This window comes from Pungitius pungitius, chromosome 18 (assembly GCF_949316345.1).
Source record: "Pungitius pungitius chromosome 18, fPunPun2.1, whole genome shotgun sequence".
NCBI lineage: Eukaryota > Metazoa > Chordata > Actinopteri > Perciformes > Gasterosteidae > Pungitius > Pungitius pungitius.
Window position 1 is genome coordinate 3,862,780 of NC_084917.1, and position 14,535 is coordinate 3,877,314.

Here is a 14,535-nt window from a genome sequence, read left to right on the forward strand (position 1 = left end):
TGGACACAATTAAATGTAACTAAATGAAAGAAATTATACATCTAATGGATGACTTTAAAAACTCCATTACACCATGCAAATTCATTAAGGAAACAGATCTGAATAGGCCTACTTAATGATATAAATAGAGAATACCACCCCATTGTCATTGTCCGTGACCAAAGTCAGAAAATCTTTCAACCAAGTTCCCCTTGTAATAGACACCAGATTAAAAAGGGTGTCTTTTCGACAACTATTCTGCTTTAAGTCACGTAATCACTTAAGTGTAGCATAAGACAACCGTAAAGGCTGGCACCAGTCTGGGATTAAACGAACTGTTGAGCACAATCCAAACGAAGCACAGTGCCATCTGCTGGTGAGGAACGTTTAAGGCACAGAATATTAAACATAATCCTGTATACCGTTTAAATTTAGTGTTTGATACTAAAGGCAAGCGTCAACAAGTTTAAAAGTCAAATTTGCATTTCTATAGTTTGCACGGGAGCATTTAAACATTTTTCTTTTGAATGATCAACCGTTTCTGAATTTCTAAATTAGTCTTTATTACACATAAATTATTAGATAAATAAAAGTGAGTAAATAAATGAAATGTGGTCCATGGAATTCCAAACTGAGTAGCCGTGCCCATATAAAAAATGGTGACTAATTTAGATAAACATGAGTGAAGAAGTGAACATTTCACAATAACACAAGTGAAGGTGCCTGTAGTAAATATTTCACAAGTTGAGAATCAATTCAGTGGCGGAGTGCATAATCAGCAAAATGTGTCAATTTAAACGTAAAATTAGTGACAATAAATTAAGACTAAAGCACAAGTTATGTAAATAAAAATAACTTAACAATTAAAAAGAAATTAACATTAAAAGATCACGCTTGGCCGCTGGACCCTCTCACACCCAGTACTGTTTGGTGTGCACGGCGGGTCTGTGGCGTTTATGTTTGGGAACATTATTCTGCTTGACATAGCAAGGGTCATAATAGTCCCACTCCAGCGCCGAGGCCAGGACGCCGTTGGACAGACCGTCGCTGTCCGACAGAATCCGCAGGGAGACACCTGAGAAGCAATCAGGACAAGTCAGTGGAAGAACCACACATTTAACCGCGGTGATGATTTTTGAGCTGAGGTTTACCTGCACTTGCACCAAAGTCGCTGTCCAGTCCAGGCCCCACTGCGGATGTGTTCAGGTAGGAGGCCTCTGCGGGCCGCTGGTCGGTGTACTCGCACTCCATGGCCACTTTGTCGAACACGAGCATGGCAACGCCAGGCTTCACATCTGTCAGCATCTGGAAAGTACTGCCCCGACGAATGTGAGCCACGTGTTCGGTCTCCTGCAGGGAAGAAAAGAGAGAGTAAAAGTCCTCACACGTTGAGGTTTGTCACTGGAGGTTGTGTCATGTAAATTCATTTTTGTTACTGAAGTTTTTTTTCTTTCTCAGTCTTAGTTTTTTTTTTGTGTCCCAACTAATAAACACCTAAAAATGTGGGTCCTCCTCTCTGGTCATACCTTGATTTGGCATCATTGGCCTAAAAAGCTATAGGCTTTGTAAGAATACAACTTTATTGGCTTGCAGAGGTTCATGAGCAGAAATCCACCAATCCAATCAGTAACATCTGGTTCATTCACACCGACAGTGGACCACTCACCGTGGGAGAGTTCGGCGGAACAAGGTGCACTCTGGTGTCAGACCCCGATGCACTGGACTGCGGCAAAACCGGCGCGCTTTTACGCCACCCCGCTTTACCGGTGCCGTGGGTCCGCGATCCGGAGGGCAGGTCGAGTCTGGGGGTGAAACCGGCCGCAGAGGAGGTGGCCCGGATGGTGCTCGGTGCCCTCGTCGACCCTGAGCCCGTGGCGCCGTCCGGCATCACGTGCCGGGTCCTGTGATCGGCTGCGGGCCTCTCCCTGGAGGAAGCCCTGGAGGAGGTGACGGGATGCGCGACCGCCGGCCCCGATGGAGACAGGAACGGGAAGGCCCCGTCTGATGCTCTCCCGGCTCTGTGCAGGCTGGACTGCAGCAGCATCTCCTCCGCGCCCCCTCGCTGCCGCCGGTGCTTCCTCTCAGACAGAATCAACAACTTGTAACCCAGGAACAGGCAGTTCAGCAGGAGCAGAATGACCACGCAGGGTATGAGCAGGAGGACCACTAGGGTCAAGTTGGTCACGGGGTAAACCTCCGTCACGTTGGATGCGGTGGTCTGACTTATCCGCGACATTTCATCCCTGGGGACATGAAGACGAAAGCTGATCTCCACTGAGGTTGCACGTTGCCTGTGAACGCGCACAGGTGGGTCGGCTCGTCAATCAATGTGGACTGCCGCGCGGTTGAAAGTGTTTCTTAAGTTTTTGGTCCAATAGCCACATGCCAATCTGGTTCTCCAATGCAAAAAGTCTCCAAACGGGACTGTTGTCCTTCACCCCTGTTGTCCTCATCGTGGTAAACAAGTACTGTCGGTGTTAACAAAGCACAGGCTCAATCTGAGGCCACTGTGCAACGCGCGCTCGGTCTGCAGCAACATAAATCACAGATCCACAGGTGTGTCCTATCATGTGCAGCCTGTGCGGCGTTGTCGTGGCAACCAATGACCACCAGGTGGCAGCAAAGGACCAGACTTCTGCCAGCTGCAGCTCGAGTTCTGCAGTGTGAATTTAATGTATATACAATACTAAACTAATTAATTATTTTAGTATTGTAATACATAACGCATGATTGAGCACATATATTTATATATGTGTGTGTGGGCTTTTTTATTTTATAGAAATAAATAAAGCATTTTGTGCTGTCCACCTAAACACCGGCAAGTGTTCATCACAACGAGCGGAGAACAGAAGTCAAATAGTGCTTTGTTAAAATTATTTTATTTTCATTTTCATGCTACCAAACATGTCTATATCAGGGAATGATACATCAACTGCTGGCAGTCGTCACAGGATATATACAAACATTTCAAATAATTCAATAGAACATTTGACAGAGGAATCTCTTTTAGAGACAACATTTTTGCATTTTGCACACAAAGTAGATCCTTGTACACAAGTATGTTTTGCTATTGTAATAATTCAATGCAAAAGATCAGTCATATGAGCACCATATAACCATAGTAAAGTTTTTTTCTTCTTCATCATATGTTTCTACCACAGGTTTAAAGAAGTCTACACAGACTTGAACGCACGCTGATATCCTGCTATAGGTTTGCAAGTACAACAGTGCAGATAACCCTTTTCGTTCAAGAGAAAGGCTGCTGAGTCAATGGACGCCCTCAGATACTAAAGACCCCATTCGTCAGATCTTAACTAACTGCTCCCGCAGCGTCGTGCCCGTGCCTGCAGAAAGTCGCCTCCTCCCCGAACTACAACTCACTTATTAAGCGCCTCCCTTGCCAATTTCCAAACACAACAAAGAGGTTGTGATTGTCTTGCGAAACTAGCACCCTCGGTCAAGGCAACAAACACACGCGTGGTGAAGCTGTGTCGGTCAGGCCGCTCAGCGTGAAGCGGGGCTAGCACTGGGCCAGGCTGTGCTTGATGATCTCGCGAGACTGCGGCGGGATCCGGTCGGGAAAGACCACCTGGAACTCCACCACCAGGTCGCCCCGCTGGGACGGGCTCTTGGGCATCGGCAGGCCCTCGCCGCGGAGCCGCCGCACGGCCCCCGGCTTGATGACGTCGCTGCACGGTAGAGGCATCATGCGGTTGTCAAGTGTCGGAACGTTGACTGTGCAGCCACAGAGAGCCTGGGGGGGGGGGGGGAAAGAAGGAGGAAGAGAAGTTAGTTTTTGTGGACCTTCATTCTCCATATTATGGAACAGGTTTCATAACGCTTCCTGAATGGCCTCGTTGTGACTGGAGTGAAGCACACTGAACAAAAGCCGAGTCAATGCCTGATCTATAAAAGTGTCAGGTTACATAACGGATAAATATGGATGCGTCTGTCTTTCTAAAAGCTTGACGAATCTCGGCGTTGCGCAACAGACCGATGCCACGGATGAGATGATCTCGGCCCTATTTGCAGACTCTGCGTGGGAGTGGAGTGCTTGGCTGACTGAAGATGGTGGGAGCTCTTTGAAATGCCACTCTATGCTAATCTGTGTGTGTGTGTGTGTGTGTGTGTGTGTGTGTGTGGGTGTGGGCCGGTAGAAGCGAGAGCCAAGACGGAAAAAAAAAAAAAAAAAACCTGCCTCTCAGCCCAGCTTGCAGAGTCTGCATCGGCGGCACGTAGTGGCTGAGGGGGGGGGGGGGGGGGTGAAGTGCGACTCGCGGGGGCGGGCAGCGCCGAGGCTAAATTTAGCTGCTCTCTCTCTCTCTCTCTCCCTCCCTCTCTGCAGGGGCTGGTGAGGTAACGAAGGGGGCCTGCTGCTGTTCTGTTAAGCGAGGGGTACAATCGTGGGTGGCTGAGTGAGGGAGCGGAGGGGAGGGGGTGGTGTTCAGATGCCTGAAACGGAACACTGTGTCCTGTCCTCAGACTCTAATCAAACGCATCACCCCCCCCGCCCCCCACTCTGCATTTGGGGGGGGGGGGGGATCAAACCTTCAAGGCCCTCTCCCTGTGATCTGCTCTGGTGTTTCAGCGCATTATTCTTACATCACATATCGTGATCGATTGATGGATCTTTGCTTCTCTCTGGCACAAAGGCACCGAACTCACCTCTTTCAGGGTGATCGTGGCGGTGTAGACGATGTTGGAGCCGTCCCTCTTGTACTGGGCGTGCTCCTTGTCCCTGAGGATGAAGGTGATGTCAGCCGGGGTGTTGTTGGGCGTCTCGTCCCCCTCCCTGGGGAAGGTGATCTTGGTCCCCGCTTTCCAGCCTTTTTTCACCACCACGTTCAGCAGCTTCTCCTCCGAGCGCAGGCTGCGCCCGTCGGGGTTGAGGCGGCTGCGGGTGATCTTCACGTGCTTGGTGCAGCCCTGCATCACCTCGTCCAGGGTCACCAGCAGGTCGTGCACCACCTCGTCGCCCTGCAGCCGCCGCTGGCCTCTTCGCAGGCCGCCGTCGCCCACGTGGCTGAACGGGAAGCGCCTGAAGGGGTTGAAGAGTTCCTCTTCGCTGTCGTTGTCGTTGCCGAAGAAGATGTCGAAGTGTTCGGAGCCGTGGAAGAAGGAGGAGAAGGTGGCGTGGGGATCGGTGGGGACGTTGTGGCGAGAGACGTTGCCTTGGCCCGCCGTTGACACTCCGCTTTTAAGACCTTTAGAGAAAAAAAAGAAGACAGAGTGAATTTAGATTCCTCCTCTATCTGCAGCTCGCCATGGCACTTCATCTTTATTTTAATACTGATGCTTCTTCAATGTGAATTATGCCGCTCCCCCTAGAAGGCTTACTAATCATCTGCCTATTAGGAGTTTTCAGGAAACTCTTAAATCGCTGAATAATTGATCAACCTCACAGCTGTCTTTGCAGCACACGATGAGCCGGTCTGTTAGAGGTGGAAGTGTTTCACTCCTCCCACTGAGAATCAGTATTTAGCCTTAATGAAGGCATGAATAGTCAATGCACCAGCATGCAGTAATTAGCCAGATGTCCGTTGCTCTTTTTAGCTGTTTAAATGAAATCTCACGCTTACCTTCTTCTCCAAACTGGTCATAGATGCTCCTCTTTTTCGGGTCGGTCAGGATCTCGTAGGCTTCCGCGATCTCTTTGAACTTGTCCTCGGCGTCTGCATCGCTGTTCTTGTCCGGGTGGAACTTGAGAGCCATCTTCCTGTAGGCCTTCTTGATCTCGTCTTCATTGGATTCAGGGATGACGCCCAGGACTTTGTAGAAGTCCTTGCCTGTGGGCTTGATGGCCAAGCAGGGCGTCTCCGGCTCGGACTTGGTGCTTTCCTGTCGAAAATAAGAACAATGAGCCTTTTAGAACATTTATTTGTTACAACTCCATTCATAAAAAATAAAAATGTGCTTTTGCAGAGCGAGTGACAGAGAGAGAGAGAGAGAGAGTCACGAGGGTAATAAGATTTCCCCCAACTACAGAGATTCTCTGCAGCGATTGGCTGAACACGAATCGACTCCATAGCAACAGAAATCAGTGAATGAAGTAACAGCCCAATAAATTACACAGATGCTTCTACGTGATATTTTAAAGCGGGTCGACTATCACATTTAAACTCAGCACTTCAGCAGCTTTAATTTACAATAATTCAAGCATTGGTTTAAAAAAGGAAAAAAAAATAGTGCCGGTGAGACAAAACTGTTAAATAATCCATTAAAAGCACTTACCGCTGACGACGAAGAGCCCGAGCTGTCCCCTCTGTGCATCACTCGCACTTTGCACTTGACGTTGACATTTTTGTGCTTGACACCGAACTGAGTCCAGATGAGAACCATGATGTCTGCTGCGGGCTTTTCGGTTGCGCTGTCCTCGGTGCTGAAATCCGCTCCTGCTCCGTTCCTGCCTGAGCTCTCCGCCGGCTCTCCTTTAAATACCACCGCGGCAGCTCGGCTACTATCCACCTCACACCGCCCACGCGGCGTGACCGAGCTTTCCCCGGTCCGCCTCGTTCCCACCGTGCGGCATCGGGATGGGGGAGGAGGAGGAGGAGGGAATGCCGGTGTCCTCGGATGGCGCGGCGGAAAGCCATTGGTGCTCCGGCGATGATGACGCGGATGTTGCAGCCTCCCGCTCCATCTTGAGGCTCGCTTCCGGAGTTCTGCAAAGACAGTCACGACACGGTACACGGTGTTTTTTTTAATGTATTTATTTTATTTATATCACAGACTGCACAGATGTCCAGACACTGTTCCAGACAGTCACCTGTTCAGTGTCCTCAAACGACTGTTCATGCCTTTCAATAAATGCCAATTATGTAACTTCGCTGTGGATGGAAGAATGCACAGAATTATCAGTGAGATACAACTCATTTTCAGTCGTCTTCAATTCTGCACTGATTTGAACAATCTTTTATTGAAACTTAAGGAAATACATTCATGTGCAAAATCAAAAAGCACGGAAGTATTATGAACAAAATGTACTTAAAGTATAAAAAGGACTGATATATTATTTTGTAGGGTTGCATGCAGCATTTTGTAGCTGGTTGCTGGACTCTAAGATGAATCAGATGAAGGAAGGAATGACAGCAGTTATCATAAAGGGGTAAGGGTGAAAGAAAATCCAAAATGTAAATTACAACCTTAATAGACTGACACTAAATGTGTTCTGGTTAATTTCCGTTGAAAAAGAACATGGAGCCAATCCGATAATTAAGTTTTCACTGAAATGTCAAAACGCTCTAAAGTGGCTTCATTTATTTAATGCTTTCTGAAACCATTCGATGTACAGCTGTGCATGTTAATACTCGCTTCCACCCCCGTGGTTCTGCATAGCAATCATAGTGCTTCAGACAATACATGCAAATTGATGCAAATGAGCCATTTAACTATTTAAGGAGGGGGACATCTTGAAGTTACGTAATTGAGATGTGTTAGAGCTGTTCTTTGGTGAGTGTTCACATATCTTGCTCCAGTAAAAATTCAAGATATCACCTCTAAGTCATGTTGACTGAAGGACACAATGATGCCTTCCCCGAAACAGTTATTATTGTCATATTAACAATAATAATAAGTAATCGTATGAAAATGGGTTGTTATATTACAAAATAACTGTTATGAAGCAGGATGAATGTGATTTATGGGTAGAGTAATGTAGATCATGTTTAATGTCTGGCAATAATTAGGATTATTCTACTCTAGTTGTCCTCAAAATAAATACGTATATCACCCATGGCGCAAAGAAACAGGTTTTTAGAAAAGAAAAAGATTGAATCAAATATACATTTAGGGCAAGAAAACAAGAAGACATCATAACATGCTCACCCAACCAAACAGTAAATCCCTAGAATAATTATATCATCACATATAACCCTTCCTCTTTTCTGACACCCCATAATATCTTAAGAAATAAGATGCGTTGTAGATGTGAGGGTAAACATGTTCCAGTCTATTTTTGAAAATAAAATGAAGCAAATCTTCTTCTTGAACTCCGCTTTTCAATGTTTCAGCATTTCTATTCAGGGATCACCGATTACGACACCGACTCTGCAGCCGTGGATGAAAGGAACCGGTGTCGCGGGGAGCGCACATACATGGCAGCGCTTCCTCCGCCGTGACGCTGCGCGCATCCAATCGGAGCGTTTGGAGTTTCCTGCAGATTCCTCGTTTCGTCTCACAGGAAGCGGCGGACAAATTTGGTTGGAAGGCGTTGAGCGCGCCGCGTCACGCGGCGTCACGCGGCGCCACGCGGCTCCTCCCCGCCGGTCCACAGACTGCCGAGCGACAGTGAATCACAGCGGCCCACGGGAACAGTCTGGGTGTTATTGGGCTGTTTCCTTTTCTCCTCTTGCTTGTTTCTTCACGCATTCGCACCGTCTCTCTCTCTCTCTCGCGGAACACACTTACAAAGTTGCCCGTCAGTCTCAGAGAGAAATAATCACGCAGCTGAGCTGTTCTCGTGGTGTTGCTTGGTCCTCTCACATGTCCAGAAGTGGATGCATTGTCTCTGTGCAGCTGACATGCTCCCTGGTGATCACTTTCACGGATACCAGATGACACACTCTGACAAAGTCACAAATTATTCTTTAATACAAAAAGATAAACTGTATATTTATTGATGTTAAAGTCCCCACTGCACAGAAAGACACAGCTGTTGAAAAAACAGTATATCCTGATCTGAACCTATTTGCTAATTTGTAGCTGACTTCGATGACGGCACATTCACTGGAAACGCCATTTCTGATGGGCTTTTATAATGAATGTCAAGTCAGTTTTAATTTCCTAAATATGGATCACTAATGACTCTTCAGAACCCCCTCCGTGCATAGTACATCACCACAATGTCTTCCCCTGGTTCTGCTTATGATGCTGTTATCCTCTTTTCGTTAATACCACACGGTTATAAAACACGAGACGCCGTGTTTCGACATGCAGCCGCTACACCGAGCCAAAGGAACATGCTTTTGTGTGTGGAGGCCTGGGCCTGGTCCCTCTCTCTTCTTATCGTTGGGCCGTGGATGGGAGCTGCCCTGCGGGCCCTCTCAATCTCAACGCTGTGAGCAGGCAGTACTGGCGCAGGGGAGGTGACAACGACCTCATCTCACACCATCCCACTTACCCCAAGTATCTCAAAAGGTCTCTGCGTGAATCATTGGGTATAAAAAGGCCACTGAGGAATCCTCTGACTAAGGTCCCTCTTACCTGATGGGGGGGGGGGGGGGTGTTGGTACGACTTTGGAAGCAGAAAACAGTTTTAGGTATGGCGTTAAAATGCAGTGCAGAAAGAAATGATACACTCAAGGAAAGAACAAATCTGTCATAACAAGTCATATTTTATCACCATCCAAGAACATGAGACGTTCTCTTTGTCAAGTTCTTTCCCTTCCCTCGTCTCGCACCTTCTCCCCCCCCGATGCGCCGCGCCTCCCACACACGCCTGAGAGTGTGACTGTCCGTCAACGCGTCTCACCGGGGGGGAGAGGGGCTAGACGAAAGCCACGGGCCCCGCTGCACCAGACACACGGAGGGCCAGGTAAGCAAGGAACTCCACCAGAGATTTACTCATAAACGTAAAGCCCCACATCATACCTATCAGCTGACATCTTTGTGGCTTCTCTTCATTAGAGATCAAAATGTCTGGTTGTTGCTTGAGGAAAAGAGTAGCAAGGTTGTCCTAAGGTCCTAAGCCAAAAGAAGCCAAGACGGCTGACTGTGACATGATGTGTCTGGGCAAGTTATCATTTCAACTGTATTTGTTCATGTATTTCCATATTTCACCACAAAAGTAAAAGGTATTGTGAACCGGGTTAGACGGATAGAGGGATCGTTCCTTGCAGAGTGCTGCCCCCTGCTGATAAGAGAGCCGTACTGCCCGCCATTTTATATAACATATACGGTTACGTAAAAGAGGAAATATCAAGACTTTTCATCCCCACACCACCCAGACAATTCCCACTCAGTGTTAGAACATCTCCTCTAATGACACAGAGCTTCGCTGCAGCTGCTGTCCGCCCCAAATGGGACCTCGTCTCGGCCGAGCGGCGCCTTCTCTGAGGCCTCCAACGGTGTCCGGTAGCGCCGGTTCTCCTCCGGGTAGGAGACCGCAGACAGAGGAAGTCTGCAGATGGCGGGCGTCTCGGAGGAAATGAGGAGGAAGATGAGAGTCGACAGGCAGAAAGGCCACGTGCAGGCCGGTAATGCGAGCTGGAAGGGGATTTCAGAGGATGTCGAAGCCATAAGACACGTTGAAATGAGAGATGTATTCTGGCTTCAGATTACGTTATGAGACTTTCACTAGGGAGGGATGTTTTTCACTTACCACAGACATCAGTTTTGATATCGCTGCAGTCATGTATGCGCAGAAAAGTGTGGAAAGAAACATTTTTACAATTTTGATTTGAAGGCATTTTTACTTGGAGGAGAATTCATCAATTTTATATTATTGATTGGGGCGGAAAAGTTGCTGACATTACAATCACTCCTAGATTGATTGAATTTACTTTAAGAATTCCGCTGCTTGGATTTAATTAGCTAATGTCTGGCTGATAAAAATCTACAACTGACTGTTTTGACTGGCAAAATCTTCACAATTTCAGGATTTGTTGTTTGAAAAAAACACACAAGTTGTTAAGAATTTCAGGTAGCAAAGTGTGTACAGTCAGATCAGTCCGATGCCCTTCAAGGACACTTACCACAACATGGACATGAACGTATTTGGCAATACGAGGGACCTGTTCCAGTTTCCTGTGAACAGGCTCTTCACCGAGCTTACCACACGTTAGAGCCAGTAGTTGCGTTTTCCATGTTATGACGTAGAAGACCCCTCCGATGGCAATGCAGGATAGAGCGCTGTTATATCCCCACAGCCCAGAGTAAATGTCCTCGTGAGGGGCTGCGAGAGCAACACCTGCACCACAGGGACACACGCAACAATGCGAACCATGAGACGCGTTCTCCGACAGCAAGCAACTTGCACAAATGTCAGAGAAGAGCCCGAGTTCGTTAGTGCCGAGGTGCCCTTTGCAGGCCCCCAGAGCTGCAGCCTAAGCAGACATATTGTGCATATCCGTTCATGCAGATGGTTGCGGGATCTTTTCACCAGATAATACGCCAACCGCAGAGCCCCACATGGCTTGAGCGCAGATAGTTGGTGAGGACAGCAGCAGGGCCAGAAGGACGAGACTTCCCGTCCAAGGACTGCTGCAGCCGTACACCTGGCCCACGCCAACTGGCACCGACAGGAAGAGCTGCGGATGGAAAAGCCTCCATTACTTACAGCGTGAAACCGTTTTTTTTTTAGACGCCATCATCGCGCAACACACACACACACGTGCAACCGCGGGCCAATGTGACGGTTCGGATATGCGTGGAGCTGCTGGACCGCTAACGTTGCCGTTACTCGTACTCGGGCGACGTCGAGGCTTTCCGCGGAGTCGTTAGCAGGGTGCAGATGGTCCTTTGGCCGCATGTCCGCCTGAGATTGCGGAAAAAAGTACAGGCCACATTTTCATTTGCACTCGTGCACTGTGTGTGTGTGTGTGTGTATGTGGATCTTTGTTTGTTTGGCAGGGTCGAACTGCACCTGTGGAAAGTAGGGGTGATTGGCTCCTGTGGCTGCAACATGCAGACACACCAGGATATTAAAGGGCAGGGTTAATATTGGGAGGTCCCATTTGCCGGCAACAGATGACAGGGCACTGGAGACAACCGGGCTGTGGACAGAAGCGGGAAATGGATTACTGATTAACCAAAAAGGTTAATGGACATTGGGACCCCCACCTGGATTGATTTCAAACCACCTCTTGCCTCTCTAGTCTGGTTGGCTGGATGATCAAATCAAAATTGTCTTTTTGTAAATGAGTCGGCCGGAGAGCCGCTTTCCAACGTTACCTCACTCAGTGAGCGGTCATTTCAGCGTGAAAAAACAAACAGAAATCAAGGACTCTTTGTTTCAAAAGTTGCTCAGAAACAGGCCAGATGTGTGCAATCAAATGAAACGAGTGGACATTGAAGGGGACACGTACCACAACATGGACAAGAACACATTTGGCAATAACAGCCACCAGTACCAGCTCCCTTTGGCGGAGAACACCGCCATCAGTATGCCGATCAATGTTCCATTGTAGCCATGCAAACCCGCTGACGTGGCTCCCCTGTGGTGAATGGGACAGATGCGCGAAACACAGTAAAATGGGACACACGCCCCCTGGAAAAGAGAGAGACTGGGACAAGCGGCTCAAAAGGACGTAAACGCCGTCTGACAATCAGCAAAGGACAAAGAGATGCGATTCCAACCCGTTTTGTCCCAGCAAGTAGGCGGAGCCAGTGGAGGCGAGGGTAGCCAGCAGGCCACTCAGAGCCCACCAAGGGTCCTGCAGGAAGAGGCCGGCCGTGACCAGGAGCCCGCTGAGGGGGTTGTTGACAAACACGACCTGGGCTACGCCTCGAAAAGTCCAGTCCAGCAGCCGGACGCCCGCAGCCTGCCCTGTCGTTGGCGGGCAGTGACATCATCTCATTACAAAAAAAAAGACACAAACTCAAACGTATCCCGATTGGACTTTTGAAGACTAGACAGGTCTTTGCCTACTTTCCGCCCACTCTCTGCAGAGGCGCATGTCCCCGGTGACGAGGCCCACGGCTCTGAAGAGGGAGGAGCACGTCGGAGCTACTTCCTGGGGAGGCCGGGAGCCGCCGTCCGCACTCGATGACATCACCGTTTGTCACAGGAGTCCTTTCGCTCGGGGGTGGAAGTGAAACATTGTTGTTGTTGTTGTTGAAAGAAAACAATAATTGTGTTGCTTGCTTATTCTTTGACTCCCTACAAGGTGAATCTGTCATTCTAGACAAATAAAAGTAGCCTAATGATCAGGTGTGTTTGCAGGCCTCAAAGCGTATCCATGGAAACAGAATGGACTTCCTGTTTGGATTGACACACTAATGTCTTGTAGCGCAAATGTGTTATTTGATTTCAATATGTGCATCATGTGACATTGTCATAAATAAAACAATGTTACTCATCTGTATTTTGCTCTCATGTAAGTGAATTATGCTTAATTTGTTGTATCTTACCTTTACTTCATTATAATATTCACGTAAACTATACTCTCAACACCTCGGAATGTTCATGAAATGGAAATTTTGACATGATAATTCCCCGTATTGTAATATTCCCTCGTCCCCTCAGGTGGAAACAACTCCAACCGACAAATGTCACATCACCTCGAAACTTCCCCGTCAGTTTGTCACGTTGTTTTCTATTCTTTTGATGACAAAAAAACGTTTTTTTCTTTTTGAAGGCGTGATCAAAGTAGATTTCCGGAATAAGTTCCCACTGTTTACAGCCAACCTCGTCGGTCCCGGTTCTCTGCAGGAAAACCCTGGCTGTGAGAGGGCTGCACCTCTTGATCTCTCAGCCTCTTTGTTTTTCTGTGCCACAAACACTTCTTAAGAATCAACAAATGTAGTGAACTCTGTACTGTTAAATAGAAACCTCTCTCTCTCTCTCTCTCTCTCTCTCTCTCTCTCTATATATATATATATATATATATATATATATATATATATATATATATATATATATATATATCTTGTTATCTAACCCAACATGTGTCCAAAGCTATTTCAGACCATGATGTTTTTTAGCCCTCTGTGGCTTTCCCATTCTCTATTCTTGACTATTGCTTTGTCTTGTGTTATTTCCTTTGTTCCTTTGTTTGAGCATTTTGATGAGGCCCCGTAAAATAAGAAAATCAAATATTGCATTGATTTAAAACAACTCTTGTCATTAGTAGTTCAAAATTATAAGCCACTTAAACAAGATTTATTCAAGTTTCTATTTACCTGATAAAGATATGAACACATTGTTTGCCCAATATGCAGTTTTAGTGTTTTTTGTATTGGATGTTTACAATGTAGCACTATTCGACCTATCGACAGAGGTCCGGTACATGACAAGTTTGGTGTATTAATCTCAATAACAGTCAATAAATAGATTGAACTTAATTTTGGGCGGCTATTGAATTTAATTTAAATTTAAAACTCTTTTTTTCCTCATGAATACAACACCTTTTTTTTTTTTTTTTAGCAAAATGACACTGCAAACATAAAATATGAGTAATTCATCTTCTCATTTAGTAAATAATTAGAAACTTACCTCTCTAAGTTGAAGATAAGTCACAGCACTGTTATGACGGGATGCGGTAACAATAAAAAAAGTCACATATAAAGGAATCCGCACCAGGCTGCTTATGAAAGCCTTCAAAAACTCTCTTTCCTGTCTCTTATGTGGAGGACCTCCTGCCAGGAGCAAAGGCCGAAGTCTCTCTTTTCATCCCAGCAGCTAATCAGGGATAAGAGTGTTCTTATCACGGAAATATTTCCGGCTGAAGCGTAAACAGGCAGCTTTGTTTCTGTTAAGACCTGCTGCTTACTGGGGAAGTAGAGGTTATGTTCACGTGGTTCATCTGTGACGTGCACGCTATGTGTTGTCTTATAACACATCTAATCATCCCACTGGTAAACGTTTAAAATGCAAAAATAACACTTACACTTAAACAT

The 14,535-nt window shown here is 46.9% G+C and overlaps 3 protein-coding genes across 6 annotated transcripts; all 3 read right to left on the minus strand.

Moving 5' to 3' along the window:
- Positions 1–19: 19 nt before the first annotated feature.
- hwa (huluwa) lies at positions 20–2,609 on the minus strand. The gene is made up of 3 exons (XM_037485092.2): positions 1,646–2,609; positions 1,131–1,329; positions 20–1,054 (listed from the first exon to the last, which is right to left on the minus strand). The coding sequence occupies exons 1-3, from the start codon at positions 2,213–2,215 to the stop codon at positions 891–893; spliced, it is 933 nt and encodes a 310-aa protein (XP_037340989.1). The 5' UTR covers positions 2,216–2,609; the 3' UTR covers positions 20–890.
- A 230-nt stretch (positions 2,610–2,839) lies between these two features.
- zgc:122979 (uncharacterized protein LOC641576 homolog) lies at positions 2,840–6,518 on the minus strand. Its single transcript, XM_037485521.2, has 4 exons — positions 6,211–6,518; positions 5,559–5,817; positions 4,645–5,183; positions 2,840–3,733 (listed from the first exon to the last, which is right to left on the minus strand). The coding sequence occupies exons 1-4, from the start codon at positions 6,316–6,318 to the stop codon at positions 3,500–3,502; spliced, it is 1,140 nt and encodes a 379-aa protein (XP_037341418.2). The 5' UTR covers positions 6,319–6,518; the 3' UTR covers positions 2,840–3,499.
- Positions 6,519–6,864: 346 nt separating this feature from the next.
- LOC119226718 (urea transporter 2-like) lies at positions 6,865–14,511 on the minus strand. Of its 4 annotated transcripts, none has more exons than XM_037484946.2 (10): positions 14,132–14,511; positions 12,566–12,709; positions 12,274–12,463; positions 12,003–12,131; positions 11,561–11,690; positions 11,309–11,452; positions 11,078–11,225; positions 10,751–10,885; positions 10,298–10,347; positions 6,865–10,182 (listed from the first exon to the last, which is right to left on the minus strand). In XM_037484946.2, exons 2-10 carry the CDS (start codon positions 12,687–12,689, stop codon positions 9,955–9,957), a joined length of 1,278 nt encoding a protein of 425 aa, XP_037340843.2. In that variant the 5' UTR covers positions 12,690–12,709; positions 14,132–14,511; the 3' UTR covers positions 6,865–9,954. The 4 variants fall into 4 exon arrangements, 3 of the variants coding, with proteins under 3 accessions (XP_037340843.2, XP_062414776.1, XP_037340842.2); XM_062558792.1 differs by having other exon boundaries at positions 11,384–11,452; positions 12,566–12,715; XM_037484945.2 differs by having other exon boundaries at positions 12,566–12,715.
- Between the last annotated feature and the right edge of the window lie 24 nt (positions 14,512–14,535).

What these genes read in the sequence shown, in the direction of transcription:
- zgc:122979 (XM_037485521.2), bottom strand. Translation starts at nt 6,318, where the DNA reads ATGGTTCTCATCTGGACTCAGTTCGGTGTCAAGCACAAAAATGTCAAC. An exon ending in CGGGCTCTTCGTCGTCAGCG is followed by an intron (nt 5,818 to 6,210) that starts GTAAGTGCTTTT and finishes TATTTTCGACAG; the next exon opens with GAAAGCACCAAGTCCGAGCC. An exon ending in TGACCAGTTTGGAGAAGAAG is followed by an intron (nt 5,184 to 5,558) that starts GTAAGCGTGAGA and finishes TTTTCTCTAAAG; the next exon opens with GTCTTAAAAGCGGAGTGTCA.
- hwa (XM_037485092.2), bottom strand. Translation starts at nt 2,215, where the DNA reads ATGTCGCGGATAAGTCAGACCACCGCATCCAACGTGACGGAGGTTTAC. An exon ending in TTCCGCCGAACTCTCCCACG is followed by an intron (nt 1,330 to 1,645) that starts GTGAGTGGTCCA and finishes TCTTCCCTGCAG; the next exon opens with GAGACCGAACACGTGGCTCA. An exon ending in CGACTTTGGTGCAAGTGCAG is followed by an intron (nt 1,055 to 1,130) that starts GTAAACCTCAGC and finishes ATTGCTTCTCAG; the next exon opens with GTGTCTCCCTGCGGATTCTG.
- LOC119226718 (XM_037484946.2), bottom strand. Translation starts at nt 12,689, where the DNA reads ATGTCATCGAGTGCGGACGGCGGCTCCCGGCCTCCCCAGGAAGTAGCT. An exon ending in CTGCAGAGAGTGGGCGGAAA is followed by an intron (nt 12,464 to 12,565) that starts GTAGGCAAAGAC and finishes CGCCAACGACAG; the next exon opens with GGCAGGCTGCGGGCGTCCGG. An exon ending in TATCAAAACTGATGTCTGTG is followed by an intron (nt 10,183 to 10,297) that starts GTAAGTGAAAAA and finishes ATCCCCTTCCAG; the next exon opens with CTCGCATTACCGGCCTGCAC.